Source organism: Aphanomyces astaci, assembly GCF_000520075.1.
Source record: "Aphanomyces astaci strain APO3 unplaced genomic scaffold supercont1.1, whole genome shotgun sequence".
Taxonomy (NCBI): domain Eukaryota; phylum Oomycota; class Saprolegniomycetes; order Saprolegniales; family Verrucalvaceae; genus Aphanomyces; species Aphanomyces astaci.
In genome coordinates, this window is record NW_009798264.1 from 1622115 (window position 1) to 1643890 (window position 21776).

Consider the following 21776-nt stretch of genomic DNA (forward strand, 5'->3'; position numbering starts at 1 on the left):
ATAATAATAACTATTAATACTACGTAGTAGGTATTAATAGTAGTACTAGTTTTCCCAAAATTCAGCTAGCATCCAGACATCTTTGTAGATAACGTTACTTTTTTTCATGGGATTTTGGGGAAATTTAGTAGACTTGCCAAAACGACTAATGGCATAGTTTTATGAGACCAACCCGTAATAAATGTTGATTTCACAACAACCTAAAAACGCAGAAATATATTTCCACAATCTGTATGTAGCGTCATTGGATAGTCAACGGCTTAACGTTAGGTAAGGCAACTACGGCCGCATCAACTCGACAGCTGGAAGTTGGCTCAACGATTCCAGCGCTCGAGCCAAGAGAGCTTTGGGTGGTGCCGACGACGCGTGCTTGATCCACGTCAAATAGCAGTCCTTGAGATGGTCGGTGCGAGGATGCTTTAATTTGATCAGCGCCTTCATGCACCCATGCACTTGTTGTTCAATCAGCCGAAACAGTCCTTGGAGCAGCATCGACACCCGTTGCCGATCTTCGAGGGATGCATCGTTGCCCGACGGAAGACTGTACAGAGGGGCACATTGCACAAGGCACATCAACGCTCGCCACGGCGCGGCCTCCGACGGCGGCGTCGTGGCATTCGCTTCGATCTTGACTCCCGTGGAGAGGAGGAACTTGACCGCATCCAACCGCAGAAGCAAATGATGCACGCACGTTTCAAACGCCAGGGGTAGTGCGTCCAAAGCTGCAGCGTAATGGTCCTCGCATGTCTTCATCAGCTGCACCGCGTCCACCGATGGACTGGTGCCATGTTGCTGCAAGCCCAAATGCGACGCATACAGGCACGCCAACAAGTAGTGCGCGTCCGCCACCCGCCATCGTGTTTTGACGCATGAAGGACGAAGCCGCAACGCGTCTTGGCTACACGTGAGGCACTTGGTCAGCTCGACGCGCACGGCGCTTTGGGCCGCGGTCCATCCGCCGACATCGTCCACCGTTCGCAACGCTTTTCGACTCAGCCATTCCTGCAAGTACAAGGCATGTTGGGCATGGGCCAGGCGAAGCAGGAGTAACACGTGCCCTTGCAACGCATGCGTCCACTCATTGCCCACGTCCTCATGCGAACCCGACGTCAAATCCGACAGGGCGCGCGTGAACGCGCCAATAGCTTTGTGGAACCCACTCGAGTCCGTAGCCAGACGCAGGGCGATTTCCCCCAGAAGCACGCGCATCTCGATGGCGGCGGCGGCGTCGCCCGTGGAGCTGAACAGCACCAGCCCTTGCTCAGCATGCCGCGCGCCTTTCGTGAGCCGACCACTGACCACGAACTGGCGGGTCTGTGACACGTACGCGTCACGAAGAGTCGCCCGGAACGCGTCGTGCACGGGATCTCGACCGACGCTCAAGAGAGGCAGCGTTTGGTGGGTCGCTTTAGACGTACCCACGTGCATGGCACACGCCACCGCTACGTTCAAATGCAACTCCTTGTCTCCAGCGGGCCACTTGGTTGCAAACGTCTCGGACATGTGGACCCACGCCGGCGCCGCGACGGCGGCTCGTTGCTTCGTCATCAGGCGTTTCAAGTCGTTGGTCCGTTGAGCGGTTGCAAAAAATCGAGTGCGGTGGGCGTCCACGGACGAAGTTGCCGCCAGGCGAAGGTGGAGTTTGGCGACGAGAAGCGTCACCTGGGGGTATTCATACGACGGCAACAACGCCAGCAACGTGTGGGTGTGGCTTAAAGCGGTTCCAAGGTCGGCTTCGTGGAGGGCAAAGTGGGCGAGCACGTAGTAGCATGCCGAGAGACTGTCCACAAGACTCGACTCTGTCGCCGTGACTTCTTGGGCCCACTTCATCCCCAAACCAAACACGACCAGAGCTTGTTCAAAGTCTTCTTTCTCCTGCGCCTCGTCGTCAAGCAGGGGCGGGGGATACTGGTCGTCCATGCGGACATCGTCGGATGGTGGAGGCGGCGGCGGCGGCTTCTTGGTCGGGAGGTAGCGCTGCGCGATTTCAAACAGCGTCGCAATTTTGGGCGTGCCGTCTTGCCTTGCAAACGCCTCGCACGCGTCCAGGGCTGCCGACAAGTCGTTCACCATCGCATGTGGAGACGCGGTTTCCAGCAGGCGCAACGGCAGAGAGGTGACGAGATGGGGTCGGAGGAAGGTAGTGCCTAGCGCCAAGCACGCTTGGGCCGCCACGTCCGGGCACGCTTTGGCATCGATCATGCGAATGCACTTGGTGTAGAGTCGCTGGGCGCGGCGGACGTCGTGGGTCGCGATTGAATTGGCCAGTTGAAAGCACAGCATGCCCACGGTGTGGTCTGCCGTTGTAAACACGTTCGTGGGCAGCTGAAACAAGTGCACCTTGTCCGACACCTTGGTGACCCAGTACGTTTGCGCTTCGTCCACGCAGTGCTCTTGCAGAAACGACAGGATCATCTGCGCGTTGTCAAACACCGCGTGCGCGTCAAAGAGCTCGGGGGCTTGCATGAACGGCAGGTCTTCCGTGCGCACCATATGGTACCCCTGGACGTGGCCGTCTCGGTGGTAGCAGAACGCTGTCTGATGGAGGTTGTTCATGACGTTGTCGAGCCACGTGTCCAAGCAAGCCAGCGCGTTTAGTGTCGACCGGTCGTATAACGTCACGGACGTCGGCGTGTCGACGTTCTCGGAGGCGTCGTCTGCCTTGTGCTTGAAAATGACTGTGTTGCTGCCCAGCAGCATTTCCATCGAGTTGAATTGCCACCGCACCAGTTGTTGGTACGACGACAGATGCAGCAGCGAGGGCGGCACGTGCTCCGTCATGGTCAATTCCAGTGGAAACGATACCCGCGAGAAAGCGTCATGGAGGAATCGGTCGTGAAGGCCGCGCTGGACGCTGGTTTGGGCAATGTCTTCCAAGCATGGCACGGGGTCGTCGTCGCACACGAGGAAGATTTCGCCCGTTTCTGGATCCGTCACGAGCTGATGGTCCATCCCTTCGTCACGATCGTCGTCATGAATGTCCCAGTTGTTGACAAGGAATGGGTTTTGAGCAGAGACTGCAGGCGGCGGGGGCGTCAGTGTCAAAACTGGGGTCGACGGTGGCGGGGACGCCGTTTTCTTATACCGGCGGGAAATGCGTTGGGACTCCGACTCTGCGGAGGTGCCCACTACAAGACGTCGTCCAACACGATGGACTGCAATGCCCTTGGGGGTTGAGTTGTACGGCATGGAAAAAACTTGCTTCATGGCGTCCACGGAAGCGACAATGTCCACCCTTGGTTGGCAATACTCATGCAACGCGACGCCCGTGGAAGAAGGCTCGTTTGAGACGTCCGACGATGTCGCAGGAACGGCGATGACTTCACGAACATGCGTGTGCGATGATGAATCGCTGCTTTGAGCATGGATATCATCACCAGGCGCGAGATACGATTCCTCTGTCGGAGAGTGACTGGGTGCGGGCGACAGGGCCACCTTACGCAGATCCAAGCAATCCGAAAGAGGAATCTCCATACTTGCTAGAGGAGGGATCATCCTTGACGTCCTCCGCTCCATTGCCGCAGGCAAGTGACGCGTCGTCATGACCTTTCTGCTTCGCGACGTGTCGGCAAGAGTAGGAGTCAACTATCGTCGCGAAAAAACAATAAACTTCTCGAATATACTACTACTTCCGGCGTACAAAATAGATAGTCAAATAAGTGATATTTTGGTTTTATATTTCTTGAGCGGTTCAAAACAGTGCTACCTGATTTCCCAGTACTATTACTGTATCCCTGACAGTAAATATTCATCTCTCAAACAGCAGGTGTTCTAGGCAAGAGCGATTGGCCATCAGAGTGTCAAGTTCAAATTGGACGACCCATCACGTAATTTTAAGTCGTGAAAATGCAAAGTGATCTTCGGGGATTCTAGGAAGGGTGCTCGATGCTGCTACTACTGTAGGCTCGTTGTCGATGTGTGCGCTAACGTTTTGTATGGCTTGTGTGCCGGGCTGCAGCAGCATAGACACTGAGTCGTCCGTGTAACTAATTCGCTCTCCCACGTTTGTCACGGTGCCGCTGCATACTTCAATACAGCTTAATCGCAACTCACACTAATTTCATGTCGGAGAAACCTCGAGCGAGACTGAAACTCTGGCAGGCGGAGTGCATTTCGGACCTCATTCGACATAACTATGGGATCGTCGGTCGTCGCCATCGCGGCAGGTTCGTCCTCCCTACATCATGTGACCAAGTTGTCGATGGCGCGTGTGTGTAGTCCTCGTACTTTTTGCAACTGCCAATATCGAAGCCAAGACAGCCAAGGAAATATGCGCGTCGCCAACGTGCAATCGCGCAGGTACTACCTCGGATCCCATTTCGATGGACAGAGCACTCGTCATTGCACCTTGCGTCGGTGAAGACATGGGATGTTTTGGCTACGGAGCAAATGGTGCGTGTCCGTTCGCGAACATGGTGGATTGTAGCAAGCAGCCGCCGCCGCCGACAACGGTCGCGTCAACAACCTCCGTTTCTCCCTCCTCCACCCACGCGCCAACTACAGCCACGACACCCACAACGAGCCCGAAGCCTACCGACGCCGAAAGCAGCGGCAGCAATTACCCGTACATCATTGCCGGTGGTGCCGTCGCGTTGATTGCCATCGGCGCCCTCGTGTTTATCCTTATTCGAAAGTCCGGTGGCCGCAACAACCAGGAAGACGACGACATCGAAGTCGCCAATTACGCCAAAGCCGTACCAGTTCAGGGCAAGGACGACCCTTCCGCGTACGGGTACCCCGAGCAGGAGAACAAGTCGTTCGGAGAAGTTCCGATGCACCAACGCCACAACAAATCGTTTGGGAACCAAGATCTCCGTCGTCAAAACACGGGCTCCTTCGTCACGCCCGCACAGCCCATCGCGCGGCCCAACACGACGTCATTCCTTCAGAACAACCAAGGGCTTGTGGTCGTGCCCCATGTCGAAACCAAGGAGCAGTTTTACGTCCCAGAGTCGACTCAAGACTATCATCATCCTGGCGCCCCTGCAGCCCCGGAGCCGAATCGAAGGGAGTCGTTCGAGTTCTAGGGGTCTTTACGAACTCGGACGGATGTATAGGTGGGAGGGATGCTAGGTACTAATAAGGAGTTAACTGGCGGACAATAATATGTCATATGAATCCAATTACGCTATCATTCTTCGTGGGCAAGTCGAACAACATCGTTCGCCACCTCCATACTACCGGTACAGTGTAGACTTTCAGTTAATTCCATTCAGTTTACACGACACGAGCAACTTATTTCCGTGATAAAAATTGGAAACCCCGAAACCCCCATTGGTAGGTAGACTCTACTCTTATACAGTACCAAATGCTGAAGGTTCTTTGATTTGCATCCATTTACAGAGGTGTTGCTCGATTCGTATCCGGAGGATCCGGTTAGACAGGAAGTTGATCAGGCAGAGTCGGTGTTGCCGCCATGTTTGTGCACTTGCACTCGTCGCCGTTGGTGGTGCGGCAGTCCTGCTCGCCCTTGAGCAACCCAATCAATGCCACACGTCCATTTGGCTTGAGCAGCGACTTCCAGCCAATTGAGATATTGGATGTGAAGGAAGAACGGCGGCTGTTGTTGCAGTGCCTGCAGGAATGCGGGAAGCAAGTCAAGTGGCGAAGTGAAGTTGCCGACGTCCACACTTTCCGCAAGGTGAGACAACGCCCACGTATACGTTTCCACAACTGCACCGACCTATGGTAGGTCATCTCGCACGGCTGCAGGGCACTGCATTTCTCAGGCCACGGCGTGCCAGGCAAGGTCATCTTTGAAAGCGCGACCTGCGAAGCGCACTTCTTGTCCCAACAGGAACTGAAGACCCTTCTCTTGGCCGGCGATCAACCATGCCCTGAAAGTGCCATGCGTCTCGTGTTTGTGAGTGCATGCCACTCCGAGAGCGTCGCAGAAGCATTCGTGTCTGCCGGCGTGCCCCATGTGGTCGTGGTCCCCAAGGAAGACAAAGTACTCGATCAAAAAGCGATGGAGTTCTCGAAAGCATTCTACACGGCACTCTTGGCTGGACATAGCGTCTTGAAATCGTTTGAAATCGGGTACGATGACATTCCACGATGACGCAATCCCAATCATACCGTAGCCAAGTGCAAGCGAACATTGTCACAGACACCCACCAATCCAAGTTCAAACTGCTGGGTTGTGGCAACCACGCGGCAAGCCATTTATTCTCGGACCTCCCCCCGGGTCCATACGAGGACTTGACGCCGCCGCTCCCGGTCAACGAGTGCGACGCCGTTGCGGAGGCGTTCATCGGTCGTTCGTTGGAAGTACATGCCGTGTTCACGGCGCTGGCCGAGGGGGCGCGCATGGTAAGCCTTGTGGGGGATGCAGGCATGGGCAAGACCGAGGTTGCGCTGCAAGCGTGCCAGTACGCGACGGACAGGCACCTCTTCGAGCGCGTCTTTTTCCTTCGCTTGTCGGCCGTCCCCCCGGCACCAAATTTGACGCGTTATGTGCTGACTCGATTAGCCAAGTGCTTTGGCTTGTTGGTCCAAGGAAACGACTTGGACGGACTTTGCGAACACATTCGCGATCAGTTGGACGCGCTCAAAGCCGACAAGCGCCTCACGTTCCTCTTGGTGCTGGACGGATGCAACTACTTGCTCACAAACCCCAACGAACGGAGCCAGCTGTCGACAATCCAAGCCATTCTTTCCCAGGTGCGGCTGTCGTTAGTATCGCGGAAACACTGAGCGGTTGTAGCTCTTGCGAAGGGTACGGTCGTTGTCGCTGCTCGTGACAAGTACCACTCGCCTTGGCGGTGGCGCAGGGCTAGACTGTGGAGTCGGCGAGCGCATCATCCCCATCGAGCCCCTGCCACCATGGGACGCCGCCTTGCTCTTCACACTGCGCGCGCCGCGTCGGCTGCAGGTCCACGAAATGGGCGGCGGGTTGGCCCCGTTTGCCCAAAGCCAGATCATGGATGCTCTGGGGGGACATCCCAAGACCATCTGCGCGGTAAACTGAATGTGTGACATCGTTCGATCGACGCCAACGGCTGCCATAGGTCGCGCAACTGCTCGAGAACCACGACTTGTCGCGGGACGAAGGGGAGTTCCTACACTATTTAATTCCCGCCGTGATCGCCGGCCTCGACCCAGCGTCCAAACAACACTTTTCAACCGACTATTGTCCGCTGTTGCCCTACACAGTATCATCCAAAAAAGAACCACCATCGGACATGAGTCGAACGCACGACGACAAGCTGGTGCCCGTGGCTGCCCTGCCCATCGCATGCCCCCCGCCGCCCCTGCACCAGCCCCCGTCATCGTCATCGACCCCCGCCAGCGACGGCCTGTCCCCCCAGCAACTCCAGCTCTTCGCCATCAAGCGGCAGGTGGAAGGCTCGATTGCGTCGTCGGAAGGGTGCATGATATGGGCGCATGCTGTGGTTGAATTCAATAAGTCCACTGCGTCGTCAGTCGACGTGTGCCAAGTCGCGGCGCTCACTTCCGTGCCGTTTGAGTTTATCGGCCAACAAGTCAGTCGGTACTTTGCATCCAAGATACGCCAAGACGCCGTCCTGCGCCCGCTCTCCACTCGATGCATGGAATTCCTCAGCTCCAGCGACCGCATTTGGGGTACGATACGGAGTTATGTTATATACTGTCTTGACAATGCAACATTACTAGGCCGCGCCGGCGTGAGCCCCAACACTCGCCGGGGTCTCGTGGACTTGGACATGTTTGGCGCGTTTTGGACGTGGTTCCAGCCCCTGCTCAGCTGCATCAAGACGTCGCAACTGTGGGGGTTCAAGCACCCGCGGCTGCTCCACGGGTTCATTTCGAAGTCTTCGTGTGTAAACATGCTCAGTCCGTGCGTACCAGGCACGTTCCTGCTGCGGTTCTCTGAAACCAAGGCGTCATGTGTTGTGGTGGTGTTCGTCACCAGCGGGGGCCGCGTAGAGATGGTGCCCGTGGAGTACAAGCACACCGTGCCCCGGCGGTTTGAAGTGTACTTGCAGGACAGCGGCGCCATCGTGTCATTTTCGACGCTGCCAGAACTCGTGCTCAACGTCCACGTGCTCAAGTTTGTCTACCCTCACACCCCCAAGCAAAATGTGTTCCAAGTGTAGTCCCGTTAGTTACTCGAACGTCATAGTGGTGAACGTTTGTATTAACTACTTAGTACTACGACTACTACTACTAGTCATACACCGACGACGAGTCTAGCACGCAGCGAAAGCCCACCGTGGCCGACCGATCGTAGCTCGGCGACAACTGCAGCCACTTGCCGTGCTCTTGGACGTGCTTTACATGGGGAAAGTACCAGTTCGGGTCGTTCAAACTCGACGCCACCGGCTGGTATCGACTGCCTCCACGGAGGAGCAAACTGCACGTGTGAGTGTCGCAGAATGTATCGGTCATCTCCCACACGAGGCCTTCGAGGTCGCACACCCCTGCGGTGGTGCATCCGTCCGGAAATCCCCCCACGCTCACGAGGCTGTCGACTTCACCGTGAAGGATGGATGGCACGCGCGTCAGGTCCGCCGAGTCGCCCCACGGGTGCAGCGTCGACTGGTTGGTGGGGCCGTTGGAGGCCACGTATTGCCACTCCCAGTCGTGGGGCAGACGAAGGCCGTAGAAGTCGGCGAACGCCCGCGCGTCTTCCACCGACACGTGCACGACGGGATGGTCCGCGGCTCCCGGCGGGTACCTCCAAGACGTTACTGGCTCGTACGTGGTGGGCTCTGCTGCGTACCGGTGGTGCCACGTCTGGAGAAACTGCGACAAGTCAGACGGTGTGTAGTTGGATTGGAGCAGAAACGACTGGTACTGGCCGTTTGTGACGGGGTGGCGCATGATGTGGAACGGGTCGACCCACAATTCGGTCGCGTGGTGCGGCGACGGTCGGCTCTCCCACGGGAATTGCACCCCGACCCCGTACAAGTCATCGCCGTGGGGGGTCCACGCCGGCACGGGTTCGATTTGCACGCCATCGACCACGAACTTCCACGCTTCCGACCCTGGAATCGACACCTACACCACACGATATATCAATACCCAATGATTGCATCTCCAGCCTTACAAGATCCAAGTCAGATAATGCCGATGCCGCCGCCTTGGGCGATGCCTCGATCTCTTTAGCACTGACGATCGTAGTGACTGGTTTGATGGAGGTTATGGATTGAGAAAGAAGCGGCCGGGCCGTGCCATACGCACGCAGGGGCAATGCTGTCAATTGGTGCATGTATGAGAGGAACCCGGGCAGCCAGTCGTCCAGCCCCCCCACTTCGCTGCGATGCACGACAAAGAGGGCCCCGTAGCCGTAGCCTTCGATGGCCACGGGCACACTCACCGTCGAGCCGTCTCCGCTGTGAGTGGCGTCGACTGTTGCGTTGAGCTCGAGCCCATGATATAGATCAAACACAGCGACGTCGTGGGTCAATCCAGGCAGGTCCAGGGTCACGACGCCAGTGAAATCGTCGGGGGATGTGTGGATGAACGTGAACACGATGGAAGGGTGGTGTGGGGTCGGGAAGGCGCTGCCGTGAACGTTTGCAGGCAGGTCGGGGACGTAGGGCTGCCAGGTCGTCGAGTGCATGGCCTCTGGGAAGCGCCGGAGGATGGCGGATGTTCGCTTGAGTTCTTGCCACTCGCGCTCCGTCATGGCGTTCCAGATGCCCCAGATGTTCTCCCACACAACGTACCCCGCGCCATTGAAAAAAGCCATCTGCAACTCCACGGACCGGCTGAGCGACCACCGCGCGCACACCAGCGGCGTGTGACGAGGCTCCAAGTACTTGGCGCGGGCCACGGGGGGGAACTGAGAGAAACCAAAGTAGTACCCCCAGCTCATGGGGTTCACACCCAGGGTGTGCGAAGGGAGGCCGCCTTCGGGGCACGTTGCCGTCGGGGCCGAGCAGTTGAAGAAGGAGGCAGGTACACCATACATGGTATCGCCATTGATCCCGTCGGCCCCGATGGCGTCGACGATGGTATGCAGGGTGGAGATGTCGGAGCGGTAGCGAGGAAGGGTGGGGTCGCTGTTGCGAGTGGCGGTGTCCCAAGGTTGGTATGGAAGGAACACAGTTACGTTGTGCGCATGAAAGTCATCCACGAGGGAGCGAAGCCCATCGAGGCCACCCGGAAGGATGGACCAAAAATCGTATTGGTTGCGAGCGTCGATGCCCAGATTCGGATACGACGGCCAGAGCAGCACGCTGTCGATGGGCAAGTCGAAACTCGTGACAAACTTGTCGACAGTGTACGCGTTGTTCGCTCGATCATACAACGTCCGGTCGTGCAACATGGCGAACACTTGCACAAAGCTGCGCTGAGTCCATTGCAAAGATGGCAGGTTGTAGACGTTGCAGACGCCGTCGGGGTCGTATCGTACGGACTGCAACTCCTTTCGCTTCCACGTGCCCCACTCGGCACGCCATGCGTCGATAGACGCACGGTCTCTCAAAGCAGGGCCATCCAAAAGCTCATACCCGTCCGGCATGGGTTCCCAGGAAAACACTCTTGTCGCCAATGCCACAAGCGTCAACCCCAAGAAGTTCATCGTACGTTGAAAGCTAAAATGTGAGAAGATCCAACAAATCCACCAGCATCTCACTCAAAGTCCAAATCGTCGCCAAAACGTAAAACGCGTTTAATTCTGGACGCCACACTCAAATGATACACGCTGTTACCGGTATGGCAATACTGTATGCACATTTCGTTACGAAATAGGCTGGGGCGTCCACGACTTACAGTTCGTAACATGACACACTGTGACACGGTCAAAGCATACTGGAGAATGCATCGCTTCCATCGCGATGTACTGGTATGTATCGATATTAAACCTAATTAACGGCACTTTGTGATTCTGTTTAAACAAGTCTTTCCGTGAACGACTCATCCTTCCGACGACGCTACTTCGACACATCAAGGCGGACGCCTGGTCTACAATTCAACCGACGAGACGCGGGCTCGTCCATTGCGCTTGGGCGATGGCTGCAGGTCTTCCGACAATCCGCTGTCGCGGGAGTCAATCGAGTCCTTGAACTCGTACACAGAGTGCGCTCCCGATGGGTTGTTAAGAAACGATTGCGACGCAAACTCGGATTCGCGGTCCGTGTCGTATCCCCCCGCAGACTGCGGGGGTAGGACGGCAGAGTTCTGCGCTTCGTACTCGAATTCCGAGTCCCGGTGGGTGGACGTCGTGTTCAAGTACGAGCCGACGACAACGGGGTTGGCCGTTGGTTGCAGCGACCGCTGTTGCTGGTTCGACGTATGGTTTGAGTACGGGTTGTATTGCTGGGTCACAACCTGTGGCGCTTTGACCGGCGGGGAGTAGGCATTGAGCACGGCCACAGGCGGTGCTGCCTTGGTGTAGGAGGGTGCGGTGATCTTGTACGTTTGCACTTCGTCGTAGTCGTCGTCGTCATCATCGCGAGGTTGCTTTAGCTTGAGCAGCAAAAAGACAATTCCTGCCAAAAGCACAGCGCCCCCCACGCCCAAACCGATGTACACACCGAGGCTGCTGCTGTCGTCATCGACAGGGGCCGAAGTCGTCGGGCGCAGCGTCGTGGTGGGAGCTACGGTCACTTCAATCAAGGCGGCTTGCGTTGTCACAGGTTTGGTAGTCGTGGGCCTGCGGGTCGTTGTGGGTGCAGCGGTGGTCGTTTTCAAAGGCGCCAACGTTGTTTCCAACGACACCGTCGTCGCCACCGGGGCCTCAGTGGTTTCCGTCACGGTGGGTGTCGTGGGTGCCGTGAGTGTCGTAGGCTCGACAGTGGTCTTGACCGGGGTGGTCGTGGGGAAGGCAGTCGTTGGCTTCAGTGTGGTGGCCCTGGACGTGGTGGGCTCTACAGTGGTGGGCTCTACGGTCGTGGGCTCTACGGTGATGGGCGAAATCGTGATGGGCGAAATCGTGATGGGCGAAAACGTAATGGGCGCGCGAGTGGTGCGTCCCCTGGTTGTGGTAGGCGCAGGAGTGCCGTCATCTTGTGCGGCCACGCCAGACACTACAGAGCGAGGTTAGACAAGGAGGCATTGACATGTTCGTGTGTACCAAGGAGGAAGGATACGCAGAAGAGCTTCAGGAGATGGGAATGCTTCACCATGCTACAGTACTGGACTGAAGGTCCTTGTAGATTTTTGTGCTTTGGGTGCACGGCGCCATGAGGCCTGCCCCATGTGTAACACCCGACTCTTTGTCTGAACCATGCCTAACGGCTGCCAAGATCTTTTTTTATACCGTCCTTACAAATTCCAACATGAAATAAAAGTTCTGGATTTAAATGGTGGCCAATGGCATCGCCTGCTGAGCCATCATACAACCCCCAAGGTATTTCTCGCCCAGGCGCGCGCCGCAGCCAATCTGGTCGTTCTCGCCAGACTGTTGAAGCGATATAATACTACTAACGTTAGTAGTACATAGTTACTCCATCTCGTGGCCGGAACACAGTGATTATTCGTGAAGCAATAATGTCTGGCGACACACGAGCATGTCATGATATGTCATGCATACTAGTAGGGCGTGGATTACCACAACGACTTGCATGTACTTCCAGTAGCTTTACCGAGAATTAAGTATTCCCTACAGCAAACTTTCGACAGCCCATGAAACATAACCCGTCTCTACACATTCGCACTTGGACAGTACGTTGTGTTGGAGTAGTACATATTCCTCTCTCCCGTAGATGAATACTATTGATAGTACAAAGGCCAAATACTTTAGAAGAACTTCTTTTGACAAACCGAGATTACTTTAGAAGTACTTCTTTTATTAATAACAACCGAGATTACTTTAGAAGTACTTCTTTTATTGTCGATTTGATACTACAGTACAGTACAAATTAATCGAATCGCGCCGACCAAACCGATCCACAATCGATCTGATTGGTTGAATTTCATTGAGATGGTTTTGATTGGCTAATAATTTTGAGCTCATTTAAAGTAGCCAATCAAATCGATTTAAATTCCAACGAGAAACCACGCCACAACACGAAATTTCACTCGAAATAACAACCGAGATTTTTTAAACGTCCAGGGAAATATGCATTAACGTTAAGGTAATCCATCAATATCGCGAACGCCATCAATATCGCGAACGCTTGTCATTATATCCAATCCAATGGCTTCATTCTGTAATGAGGGGTTTTCATTGGATATGATTATATTCAGCCAAAGGATCAGGATACCACCTTGAAGTTCAAAATTATGTTCATTTTTATGTTGTCCAATACAAATTGCAACTTATATCTTATTATAATGCCTACAAATTTAATGTAGAATTGAGTTCATTTATAAATTAAAACGCGTCACGACACCCAGGTATATTATTTTGTAAATTAATATTCCAAACATACAAAACTAAGATATTACGACCGTTCGCGAAATACAAAGCCAAAGAAGTTTCACCAATTCTTAACGTTACGTTATAATTTCAAAATACAAATCGATTATTGGGATATTTCAGGCACTTCTTGGCACTAAAAAATGCAGCTGGATTTATATTTTCCAACGCTACCTTTAGTTTTTTTTTATTCGAGGGACTTTTTGTGATGGAGTGCTTCAAACATTTGACATTTTAGTGCACAAAAAGCGTTCGCGATATTGATGGATTACCTTATAGGCATTTTAGTACGAGCTTCGCGTGGACTACTTGATGTCGAGAAGATACCCCCCTGGACGAGGTCAGTGTGGTTGGTTGGGGGGTCCGTGTCGTCACGATGTGCGTTCGTCCAATTCGCGTTGCGAGTTGATCTTTTCCACTTCGTCCCACAAGTCCCCGCCAAACGAGAGCTGGTTGTCTTGCATGGGCGACGGCACGGCGTGAATCTCAAACTCCATCGACGTCCGGTTGCCATGACGGGACTCCCGGGTCACGGACGGGGGCAAGACATCTCCATTGGTCTTGGCAAACACTACTGGTGTGCTGAATACGACGAAGTCGCTCGAAGTCGGCTCAGAAGACGCAGGCATTGTGCTGGGTTGATGGACGTACTCCTCCGCTGAGTTATCGTCGTGCTGCCGAGACCGGTACTTCTTGGCGGCAAAGACGGCCAAGCAGACAAAGGCAGCTCCCCCCACAGCGAATGCAATCGGTGTGGACATCGACGACGACGACGATGCGGCGTCGACCGATTCGACCAAGGTGGTCGAGAGTGTCGAGGTGGTAGTTGGGACGTTCAAGGTAGTAGATGCGGTGGTCTTGTCCTGTGTTTGGGCAGTGGTAGTAGGCTTCAGTGTCATCGTCGGGGTGGCGATAGGTTGAACTGAGGTAGTCGTCGATGGCGCAGCAGTCGAAGTTGGAGGATTCGCAGGAAAGTCCGAGCTTCCTGAACACATGTCGTACCCTGTCGCGCACACGCCAGCATTGGACGGGATGCATCGTCTATAATCGCTTCCAGCAGGATATGTTCTGGAGAGGCATCCTGGACAGTGCCCTTCTGTGGTTTGGCAGATCGTTCCGTCCTGTACCTGGCATTGCAGGGTTGATTCGCAGTTATTGGCTTGGACCGCCGACACAGAGACTAGGAGTGAATGAGATGATGATTGCGTTACATCATGGGTCGAATTGATGCGAGACGTACTCGCAGCGATCAGGATGCTGAAGAGGAGCCCGCGCATGCTTCTTCCTGACGGCGGCGCAACAGAACTGACACTACAGAACTTATCGCTCGGTAGGTGTCACTGGGGAAGTGTCACTATCACTTTAACGTGACGTTTAAAGTACTTCAAAGTACATACTGTACACCAGTCACTGATACAAAACTTATCACATGGTAGGGGAGGTGTCACTTTAACTTTAACGTGACGTTTAAAGTACTGTAACTCGGTTTCATGTCGGCCAATAAGGACTTCTGATTGGCTAAAACTCAACAATTCCGGATAGCACTTGCATGAATGCGAATTTTTGAAGGCCGTTCATGGCAGGCCAGAAATTTATGCCAGGCTGGCACACCTTTTTCACAAAAAATGAAACAGTATTATTGTGGATTCGGCACAAATTTCCAGACCCCGTCGAATCGAATCTCGGCGCCGAATCGAATCACGAATCGACGTTATTGGCGAATCCAATTTTGACTGGATTTGATTGGCTCTGACACAAAAGAAAAGTATATTCAACCAATCAGAACACCGGCGGGATGATTCAATTTTGATTTTCGTTAGACAAACCACGCGAGTTTTGGAAGTATATAGCGAATTCACAATACAACTACTACGTAGTACGTAGTATTATTTTTTGAAATTCAGAGAATATTTTGTCCGGGTACCAGTTTTTGGCCATGAAGATACTACGAAAAAAGTACTTACTGGTATAACGTAACGTATACTACGTAGTAAAAACACGTTTTATTAGGCCAACATAAACAGGAAAAAACGTTGTTGTTATGAAATGCTACTGTTCAGTACTACTACCAGGTATTAATAGTATAGTTCTATTAGTAGTTGACAGTGAATAAATCAAGGCAATTGACCCTGTTGCACATGCTGTGCCGCCGCCCTTTTTGAGGGTATCGTTAATTCTCATCCTCTCAAGATCTGAAGCAAGCAAGCTTCATCCATTCAGTGAATAATCCAGTCGAACAGGTCGAACCAAAGGCTTGACACTCCTTAGAGTTTGGCGATTTTAGTTGTTTATTTGCATACATCAACCCTGAAACCCCGAATCATGATTACCTTTTCGAAATCCATGGTTTTCTACTGGGTGCATCTCTGTAGGTCTCAGTTGTTGAAGTAATACACTGTACCGTACTATCATATGTAACATTAGAACAATTCCCTGATTAACAGTAAAACAGTACAGTACTCGAGTACTGTACTGTTCTATTCTTAGAAATACTGTTTCAAAGTATTGCCATACAGTACAGTATCCGGACAGAGGAGGCAGATAACGCTAATTGCCAAAACGGGCAAACATCCAAACGCAGCACACTGGGCACCTCACCGGGAGATGCGGGAACAGGACACAAACACATTACCATAAAGAAGTAAAGGTCCTTGATTATTCCTTCAAATCATGGTGTACCATTGTCGAGGGAATACATGCAACTTTATTCAAGTTGTCACGTGCGAGTCAACCAGGAGCTGAATCTGCCACTTCCACAACGTGTACATGCGGCGCACAACAGTTACATATTATTATTCGCTTGAGAATATTTATGCTGATATTTCTATTCAGTATGCGTATTTTTATTCATCCCCATAATTATTTACGTTTTGCACAAACGATTTTTACATTCTACAGATTGCGCAGGCGTACTGTACATGCGGGAAAGGCGCGATGCAGGTCAGCGATTTCTCAATGCACACTGCACAACGGGTCACGAAACTCTCTATTCCTCATAACAACAACCAATACTATCAAGATCACTTTGTTGCATGTCGCCTGAATTAACAGCTGTAGAGAGACAACTTCCAACTTCAAATTCGTCGTATTTCAAGAACAAGCGTGTACATGCAGGTAAGATGCCTCATGCCAGAGAGAGCTGTGTATGCACAGACCATGCTTCATAGGCTGAGGTAGTAATGGACTATCTTATAGTACGAGTAGTATTGCTGTAGGTATTACAAGGCTCGAGAAAAGCGTCATCTAAGTTCGTCCATTTTCGATATATGCGCATGTCGTCCGAGTAGCACAAAACATTCACATGCGCAATAAAAATATTGCATCCGCAAAAATAGTGAAATATCCGGAACACTTTTGTTTTCAAAGTGAAACGACGCGCATTTTCAGAATGCACTTGGAGTGAGCGGTAGAAATCGTGTCAGTACAGCAGCCAAAGTCCCTCTCCAATAAGTTGGATGACTGCAAAGAAACTTTAGATATTGCTTATGCCAACCAGAAATGATTCTCGATTTTGGCCTTCCATAACTTCGTGGTGTGATAAGTTTTCGCTTCTCGATTTTGGCCTTCCATAACTTCGTGGTGTGATAAGTTTTCGCAAACAGTTCCCGCATCTGCACAATTGTATGCTGGCTGTATTACGTACGATTGGTTGATTTTGATTGGCAGTTTCTTCGACAAATTTCCATGACAACACACGATTAATGTACGGTAACCATATCCGAACAACAATAGCGAAGTCAGACTTTAGGATTGCTTTTGATCTTCCCCATCGACAATACACGGGGGTGTCCAAAGCTACCACCACGCCATGTTGTGTTGGCTGCACCTGGGTGTGAGCCAAGTGGTGGTGGTGGGCGTGTGATCAGTCCGACCACCGTTGCGATCGCGATTTGATTTAAAATTCAACAGACAGACGAGTTTCGTTGTCGCGGATCTTGCCATCGCCACTCGCCGAGTTGCCAGTGCGACGCAAGCTGCTTCCGTCCGAGAGGAAGCTGTCGTTTCCAGAATAACTTGCCACGTCATTTTCGCGGTAGCTCGACGGCACGTTGCCCCAAACGTCGGTGTGCACGGATTTTTGACGCGGGCCTTCGGTCACAACTGCAGCAGCTGCCGCGGGCGCCGCAACACCCCCAGGCACATTGTCGGATACCTGACTTGTGGGAGGATCGAGATTGGCTCGGAGGTTGGAAGCTGCGACGGCAGGCTGCTCCGACGGGGGTGGGTTATTGTTATTCGAGTACGGATTGTACTGCGCTTGTTCCGCGGCGGTGGGTTGTTTGTACGATGATATTTCGTCGTCCTCGTCGTCTTCTTCGCGGCGCTTCATACGAAGGACAAGGAGCGCGACAAAGGCAATGACAACCGCCGCCCCCACGCCGATGCCAGCGTACGTGATCCATCCAGCCCCAGTACCTGCGTCGTCTTGCTTTGGTGCTGTCGTCGTAGGTTGGGTCGTGGGGACTTCTAACGCAGACGTTGCGACGGGTGTGGTCGTGGGTTTCGTGGTGACGCTTGCCTTGGTCGTGGTAGGGACCGCTGTGGTTGTGTTGATGGCTCTCGTCGTCGTCGGAGCTGCGGTGGTTCTGATAGGTTTTACGGTGGTAGTCGGCGCCTCGGTTGTTTCTACGGGGGCGGTCGTTGGATTCTCCGGGTTGTCGGGAGCTTCCCAAGTGACATTGCACTTCTTATCGCCAAAGCCCAGGACCGAGCAAAAGCCTAACGTCGGAGACGTACATCGAATCACTTTGATGTCGAGGGACAAGCAAACAGGACACTTTTCAAACTTTCGGTCGCAGGTCGCATCGTTGTCCCTTAGACAAAACCGGGACAGACACACATCCGACGTAGCGGCGCGCGTCACGCCTGTCATCACGTGAGAGAGGGTTCCATGCGGTCGAGAGAGGAGGTACTGTACCTGTCGTAGTTGCCAAGACAGCGGCTACCGCCAATGCATATGCATGCCTCATCATGGTTGCGACCGTGCACGACGACGTAGAAAGTTTGGTTTGTTTGCTGTGTGTCAAACGTTTGAAGCCAGTGTGGTAAAAACACCCAACCTTGCCATACTAAAAACAAGTCACCAAATCCACCTGGAATAAACGCGAAAAATACGAAAAAAGATATCCAAAAAGGATACACTCTGATTTAACGTTATGGACAGAGAATAATAACGTTACTGTATCCCCACAAACCTACTGTAGTACATACACCGGTATGTCCCAACTCGATTTAACGCTATTGACAGAGAATACTTTGAAGTAATACTTGAAGTAAATACTGTATCTCCACAGCACCCAACTGTAGTACATATGTCCCAACTCGATATTGGGACATCAGATGGGACAAAATCTTCCATGTAAATTTGGGCCAGTTTGTCCAACTAATAATTGTCCCAAAAATAGAAAAATATATAATTTGTATGGAAGTCCATTCCTACAGTTCCCAATGCCGGATTTGGACACATCGACCAGCCGGCATCGTGAACCACTAGTTAGTATTGTGCTTTTCATGTATTCTGGCTATTCAAGGCCTAAATCCGCGGTTTAAAAAAATTTCGTCGTTGAATTAGTCCTGTCCGGCCATTATATTACGGTTGATGAATTCATAATTTTACGGATTGCGATGTTTAAACAACTGCATACGCAACGATGATTGGCAAAGTAATTGATGGCGTGTCAGAGTTTAAGCTTAATCACCTTATTTTACCATGATCAGCATTCACATGCGCTGGACATGCGTTGTCCTCGTTCAAGTCTACGGAATCGAAACCGAATGTGTGTGCCTCCTCCTTGGCATCTCCGGGCGTAGTGTAACAAGGTTCAACAAGATGTTTTCGACAACTGGCCATGTCTGCAACACCAAGAGGCGGGTCCGGGAGAAGAGATGGCCGCCGGAAGTGAACTCATGGGTCAGCGAGCACGCCATCGCGCATCCCTGCTTCTACATAGAGGAGGTCGCAGAGGCGCTGCGACTACAGTTCCCGTCGCTCAACAACATCTCAGCGTCTACGATATGCAGAGCGCTCATGCATGATCTAGGATTAACGCGAAAAGGTATAATTGAGCATATTTCTTGCATTAATTCTCAAGTAAATAATCCTAGAGAAACGAGCCCGCGAGGCTTCTGAGTTTGAACTTCGGGACTACAATCGGCGCTTAAGCCCGTACTACTCGTACCCTGATCAACGGGTCTTTGTCGATGAGACATAAAAAAACGGCCGGAGCACAATCCGCAAGTACGCTTGGTCAAAGCGGAATCAAAAGGCGATTGTGGACGAGTTTCCGCTCTGGCTGCATTTACGACTGCAGGGTTTTTGTCTTGGGAATATGTCGATGGTATGATTCATATTTATTTTTGAGTTTTTTGTTTGGGATTCACATTAATAATTAATTAATGTAGGGACTTTTGACCGTGTGAATTTTCACGACGCCATGGCCCGGAAAGTTTTGCCGTATTTGAACCCTTGGCTATTGCCGCGCTCGATATTTATCGTGGACAATGCGAAAATTCACATTACAAAGAACTGCAAGACGCAGTCCATGCCCGAGGCGCATTATTGTTTTTTTTGCCGCCATATTCCCAGAAGTTGAATCCCATTGAAGTTGGTTTTAGCCTTCTGAAGCGCTGGATCGGAAAATATCCCATGGCATTCCGCTTCAACATTCGGTCAGTATTAGAAGTAGCATTTGTGGAATGCACAAAAAAGATGAGCAGATGGACTCAATTTGTACCGTCACTGCGGCTACAATTCCACAGATTTAGACAAAGATACATTATTAATGGAATGATCTGAAATTATTCATTAATGTGATCACTGGCCTCAACATTGACGCTGGCCACCGGATTATCTCCCACTACTGGCGCCCTAAATATTGGTGTCAAGTCGAACGGGGGAATTCCCAGAATGCCACGCAGGTCTTCTACCGCGAGGAAAATGTCTACAGGGGAGCTGGCCATCGTGCTAAGGTGCATACGCACCCTGCGGTACGTGTCGGTTGACTGGGAGAAACTTTCGCGGTGACGGGCGGCAGCGTGCTGGGCGAGCATGCTGTCAATGTGGCCAAGCTGGTCCATTGTTGCATTCGACGGGATTTCGACGGGGGCAGTCACGGGCAAACGGGCAGCAACGACCCCCGTATAATCCGTTTGGAGCGGTCCAAGCACGATGTTTTGGTCGCGAATATAATCCGCAACTCTGAGCGCTGACGTTGCAATGTTGCTTGAGGTTGCGCGTCTTATTGCGGTGCTTCCCGCTTTTTCTAAATGCCACAAAAATATTTTGGTTAATTGCATCCTTCAAATTCAACAATATTTGTTTTGATTTATAGGACGTTAATGTTGTGTTACCGATGTAGACAAACAGCAAAAAGTTGAATGATGCTTATGCATTTCGAATCTTGCTGGCATTGTCCCATAGTTGTTGGAGCACATCCGAGTAGTTTTGCAGCGTCAGTTGGACGTATTTATCCTGCGTTGTGTTTGCGGCCACCTTTACGAAGATGTCGCTGGGGGTAGTTTGGGTAGCAGGGTCCCAAGAGAGCTTAACGTTCGTTGGGACAGCATGGTGTTCGGCGACAGCGGTCGTGACGGCATCCATCACAGACGCATGAAGTACCCCAAACCCCAAACCCCAAACGACGTACCAGTCGAGATGGTCAACTCAGTTGGCTTTCCGACAATAGTTCTGCTCTTGCCCAATGGACGCCAACCTTGGTTGCCACTTGACATCGAGAGGAGTCCGGGAACTCGACGTTCAACCGCTCGCCTTGCATGTTGTTTTACGGATGGTGATTGTCGAATTTAACGTCATTACAAGTTTAGCACAGGTGCCAGATTCATGGTTTGCGTTGAAAAACGTTCTTGGCCCCGTGGTTTTATTCCTATCACCCCCTTGTATTATGAGCTAAAAGAACGGGCAATCTTCATGCAAAGCACAATACTACTATTAATACTACTCCCTCCGTCCCAAAATTGTGGAGCGAGTTTGGGGAGGGGGGACATGTCTCGTCATTATAATTGAGAGTGTAATTCAAAATCCAACGTATTGCGCCTCGCTTCGAGTTCTACAGCGCTGATTGGACAAGAATGACAAGCGCGCCAAGCGCTTTAACATGATGTACGCAGCGCTTGAAACTTCTTAACGTAACATTTTCAACTCCAGGCCGAAAGTCTATCACTCAAAATGGCACCTGGAAGGCAGGACTTGACCAACGACTAGCGCGAAGCGATACTCCGCTGCATATTGACATTGAACTTACAACAAACCATACGAACTGTCCTTTGAGCTGGAATGCATCGCGTTGAACAGCGAGTCCTCCGACGATGTCATGAGTGTGCTGAATGACAATGGCATTGAACCAATTAGTATAGATGAGTAGATAGATAGATAGATGTACATATTGTATAATCAAGTGGAAGTTACGGCCATAGGTAGTCGGCTTGGTGTGGTCGGTGGGAGGGTTCTCGGGGTAAACCCCCCTCC

The 21776-nt window shown here is 52.0% G+C and overlaps 9 protein-coding genes across 11 annotated transcripts; 3 read left to right on the forward strand and 6 right to left on the reverse strand.

Moving 5' to 3' along the window:
- Window positions 1-62: 62 nt before the first annotated feature.
- Window positions 63-3591, reverse strand: H257_00573 (hypothetical protein). Its single transcript, XM_009823313.1, has one exon. It carries the CDS (start codon window positions 3541-3543, stop codon window positions 280-282), a length of 3264 nt encoding a protein of 1087 aa, XP_009821615.1. The 5' UTR covers window positions 3544-3591; the 3' UTR covers window positions 63-279.
- Window positions 3592-4068: 477 nt separating this feature from the next.
- Window positions 4069-5123, forward strand: H257_00574. 2 transcript variants are annotated; one of them, XM_009823315.1, is made up of 3 exons: window positions 4069-4166; window positions 4219-4299; window positions 4363-5123. In XM_009823315.1, exons 1-3 carry the CDS (start codon window positions 4136-4138, stop codon window positions 5025-5027), a joined length of 777 nt encoding a protein of 258 aa, XP_009821617.1. In that variant the 5' UTR covers window positions 4069-4135; the 3' UTR covers window positions 5028-5123. The 2 variants fall into 2 exon arrangements, with proteins under 2 accessions (XP_009821617.1, XP_009821616.1); XM_009823314.1 differs by having other exon boundaries at window positions 4219-5123.
- Window positions 5124-5404: 281 nt separating this feature from the next.
- On the forward strand, window positions 5405-10552 carry H257_00575. Of its 2 annotated transcripts, XM_009823316.1 has the most exons (6): window positions 5405-5641; window positions 5693-6039; window positions 6084-6663; window positions 6707-6961; window positions 7011-7584; window positions 7636-10552. In XM_009823316.1, the coding sequence occupies exons 1-6, from the start codon at window positions 5417-5419 to the stop codon at window positions 8076-8078; spliced, it is 2424 nt and encodes an 807-aa protein (XP_009821618.1). In that variant the 5' UTR covers window positions 5405-5416; the 3' UTR covers window positions 8079-10552. The 2 variants fall into 2 exon arrangements, with proteins under 2 accessions (XP_009821618.1, XP_009821619.1); XM_009823317.1 differs by lacking the exon at window positions 5405-5641 and having other exon boundaries at window positions 5651-6039.
- H257_00576 (hypothetical protein) lies at window positions 8099-10515 on the reverse strand. Its single transcript, XM_009823318.1, has 2 exons — window positions 9032-10515; window positions 8099-8982 (listed from the first exon to the last, which is right to left on the reverse strand). The coding sequence occupies exons 1-2, from the start codon at window positions 10508-10510 to the stop codon at window positions 8149-8151; spliced, it is 2313 nt and encodes a 770-aa protein (XP_009821620.1). The 5' UTR covers window positions 10511-10515; the 3' UTR covers window positions 8099-8148.
- Window positions 10553-10740: 188 nt separating the features above from the next.
- On the reverse strand, window positions 10741-12146 carry H257_00577 (hypothetical protein). The gene is made up of 2 exons (XM_009823319.1): window positions 12005-12146; window positions 10741-11957 (listed from the first exon to the last, which is right to left on the reverse strand). The coding sequence occupies exons 1-2, from the start codon at window positions 12054-12056 to the stop codon at window positions 10894-10896; spliced, it is 1116 nt and encodes a 371-aa protein (XP_009821621.1). The 5' UTR covers window positions 12057-12146; the 3' UTR covers window positions 10741-10893.
- Window positions 12147-13359: 1213 nt separating this feature from the next.
- H257_00578 (hypothetical protein) lies at window positions 13360-14627 on the reverse strand. The gene is made up of 2 exons (XM_009823320.1): window positions 14532-14627; window positions 13360-14471 (listed from the first exon to the last, which is right to left on the reverse strand). The coding sequence occupies exons 1-2, from the start codon at window positions 14566-14568 to the stop codon at window positions 13663-13665; spliced, it is 846 nt and encodes a 281-aa protein (XP_009821622.1). The 5' UTR covers window positions 14569-14627; the 3' UTR covers window positions 13360-13662.
- Window positions 14628-16905: 2278 nt separating this feature from the next.
- Window positions 16906-18388, reverse strand: H257_00579 (hypothetical protein). Its single transcript, XM_009823321.1, has 2 exons — window positions 18210-18388; window positions 16906-18157 (listed from the first exon to the last, which is right to left on the reverse strand). The coding sequence occupies exons 1-2, from the start codon at window positions 18262-18264 to the stop codon at window positions 17187-17189; spliced, it is 1026 nt and encodes a 341-aa protein (XP_009821623.1). The 5' UTR covers window positions 18265-18388; the 3' UTR covers window positions 16906-17186.
- Window positions 18389-19121: 733 nt separating this feature from the next.
- On the forward strand, window positions 19122-19503 carry H257_00580 (hypothetical protein; the record flags this gene model as incomplete). Its single annotated transcript, XM_009823322.1, has 2 exons — window positions 19122-19347; window positions 19397-19503. The coding sequence occupies 2 exons, from the start codon at window positions 19122-19124 to the stop codon at window positions 19501-19503; spliced, it is 333 nt and encodes a 110-aa protein (XP_009821624.1).
- A 586-nt stretch (window positions 19504-20089) lies between these two features.
- On the reverse strand, window positions 20090-21066 carry H257_00581 (hypothetical protein; the record flags this gene model as incomplete). Its single annotated transcript, XM_009823323.1, has 3 exons — window positions 20090-20553; window positions 20938-20953; window positions 21004-21066. 3 exons carry the CDS (start codon window positions 21064-21066, stop codon window positions 20090-20092), a joined length of 543 nt encoding a protein of 180 aa, XP_009821625.1.
- Between the last annotated feature and the right edge of the window lie 710 nt (window positions 21067-21776).

What these genes read in the sequence shown, in the direction of transcription:
- H257_00573 (XM_009823313.1), bottom strand. Translation starts at nt 3,543, where the DNA reads ATGACGACGCGTCACTTGCCTGCGGCAATGGAGCGGAGGACGTCAAGG.
- H257_00574 (XM_009823314.1), top strand. Translation starts at nt 4,136, where the DNA reads ATGGGATCGTCGGTCGTCGCCATCGCGGCAG. An exon ending in GGTCGTCGCCATCGCGGCAG is followed by an intron (nt 4,167 to 4,218) that starts GTTCGTCCTCCC and finishes GCGTGTGTGTAG; the next exon opens with TCCTCGTACTTTTTGCAACT.
- H257_00575 (XM_009823316.1), top strand. Translation starts at nt 5,417, where the DNA reads ATGTTTGTGCACTTGCACTCGTCGCCGTTGGTGGTGCGGCAGTCCTGC. An exon ending in ACGTCCACACTTTCCGCAAG is followed by an intron (nt 5,642 to 5,692) that starts GTGAGACAACGC and finishes GACCTATGGTAG; the next exon opens with GTCATCTCGCACGGCTGCAG. An exon ending in TTGAAATCGTTTGAAATCGG is followed by an intron (nt 6,040 to 6,083) that starts GTACGATGACAT and finishes ATCATACCGTAG; the next exon opens with CCAAGTGCAAGCGAACATTG.
- H257_00576 (XM_009823318.1), bottom strand. Translation starts at nt 10,510, where the DNA reads ATGAACTTCTTGGGGTTGACGCTTGTGGCATTGGCGACAAGAGTGTTT. An exon ending in CATTATCTGACTTGGATCTT is followed by an intron (nt 8,983 to 9,031) that starts GTAAGGCTGGAG and finishes CGTGTGGTGTAG; the next exon opens with GTGTCGATTCCAGGGTCGGA.
- H257_00577 (XM_009823319.1), bottom strand. Translation starts at nt 12,056, where the DNA reads ATGGTGAAGCATTCCCATCTCCTGAAGCTCTTCTGCGTATCCTTCCTC. An exon ending in CTGCGTATCCTTCCTCCTTG is followed by an intron (nt 11,958 to 12,004) that starts GTACACACGAAC and finishes CTCGCTCTGTAG; the next exon opens with TGTCTGGCGTGGCCGCACAA.
- H257_00578 (XM_009823320.1), bottom strand. Translation starts at nt 14,568, where the DNA reads ATGCGCGGGCTCCTCTTCAGCATCCTGATCGCTGCGA. An exon ending in CAGCATCCTGATCGCTGCGA is followed by an intron (nt 14,472 to 14,531) that starts GTACGTCTCGCA and finishes ATTCACTCCTAG; the next exon opens with TCTCTGTGTCGGCGGTCCAA.
- H257_00579 (XM_009823321.1), bottom strand. Translation starts at nt 18,264, where the DNA reads ATGATGAGGCATGCATATGCATTGGCGGTAGCCGCTGTCTTGGCAACT. An exon ending in TGTCTTGGCAACTACGACAG is followed by an intron (nt 18,158 to 18,209) that starts GTACAGTACCTC and finishes ACGTGATGACAG; the next exon opens with GCGTGACGCGCGCCGCTACG.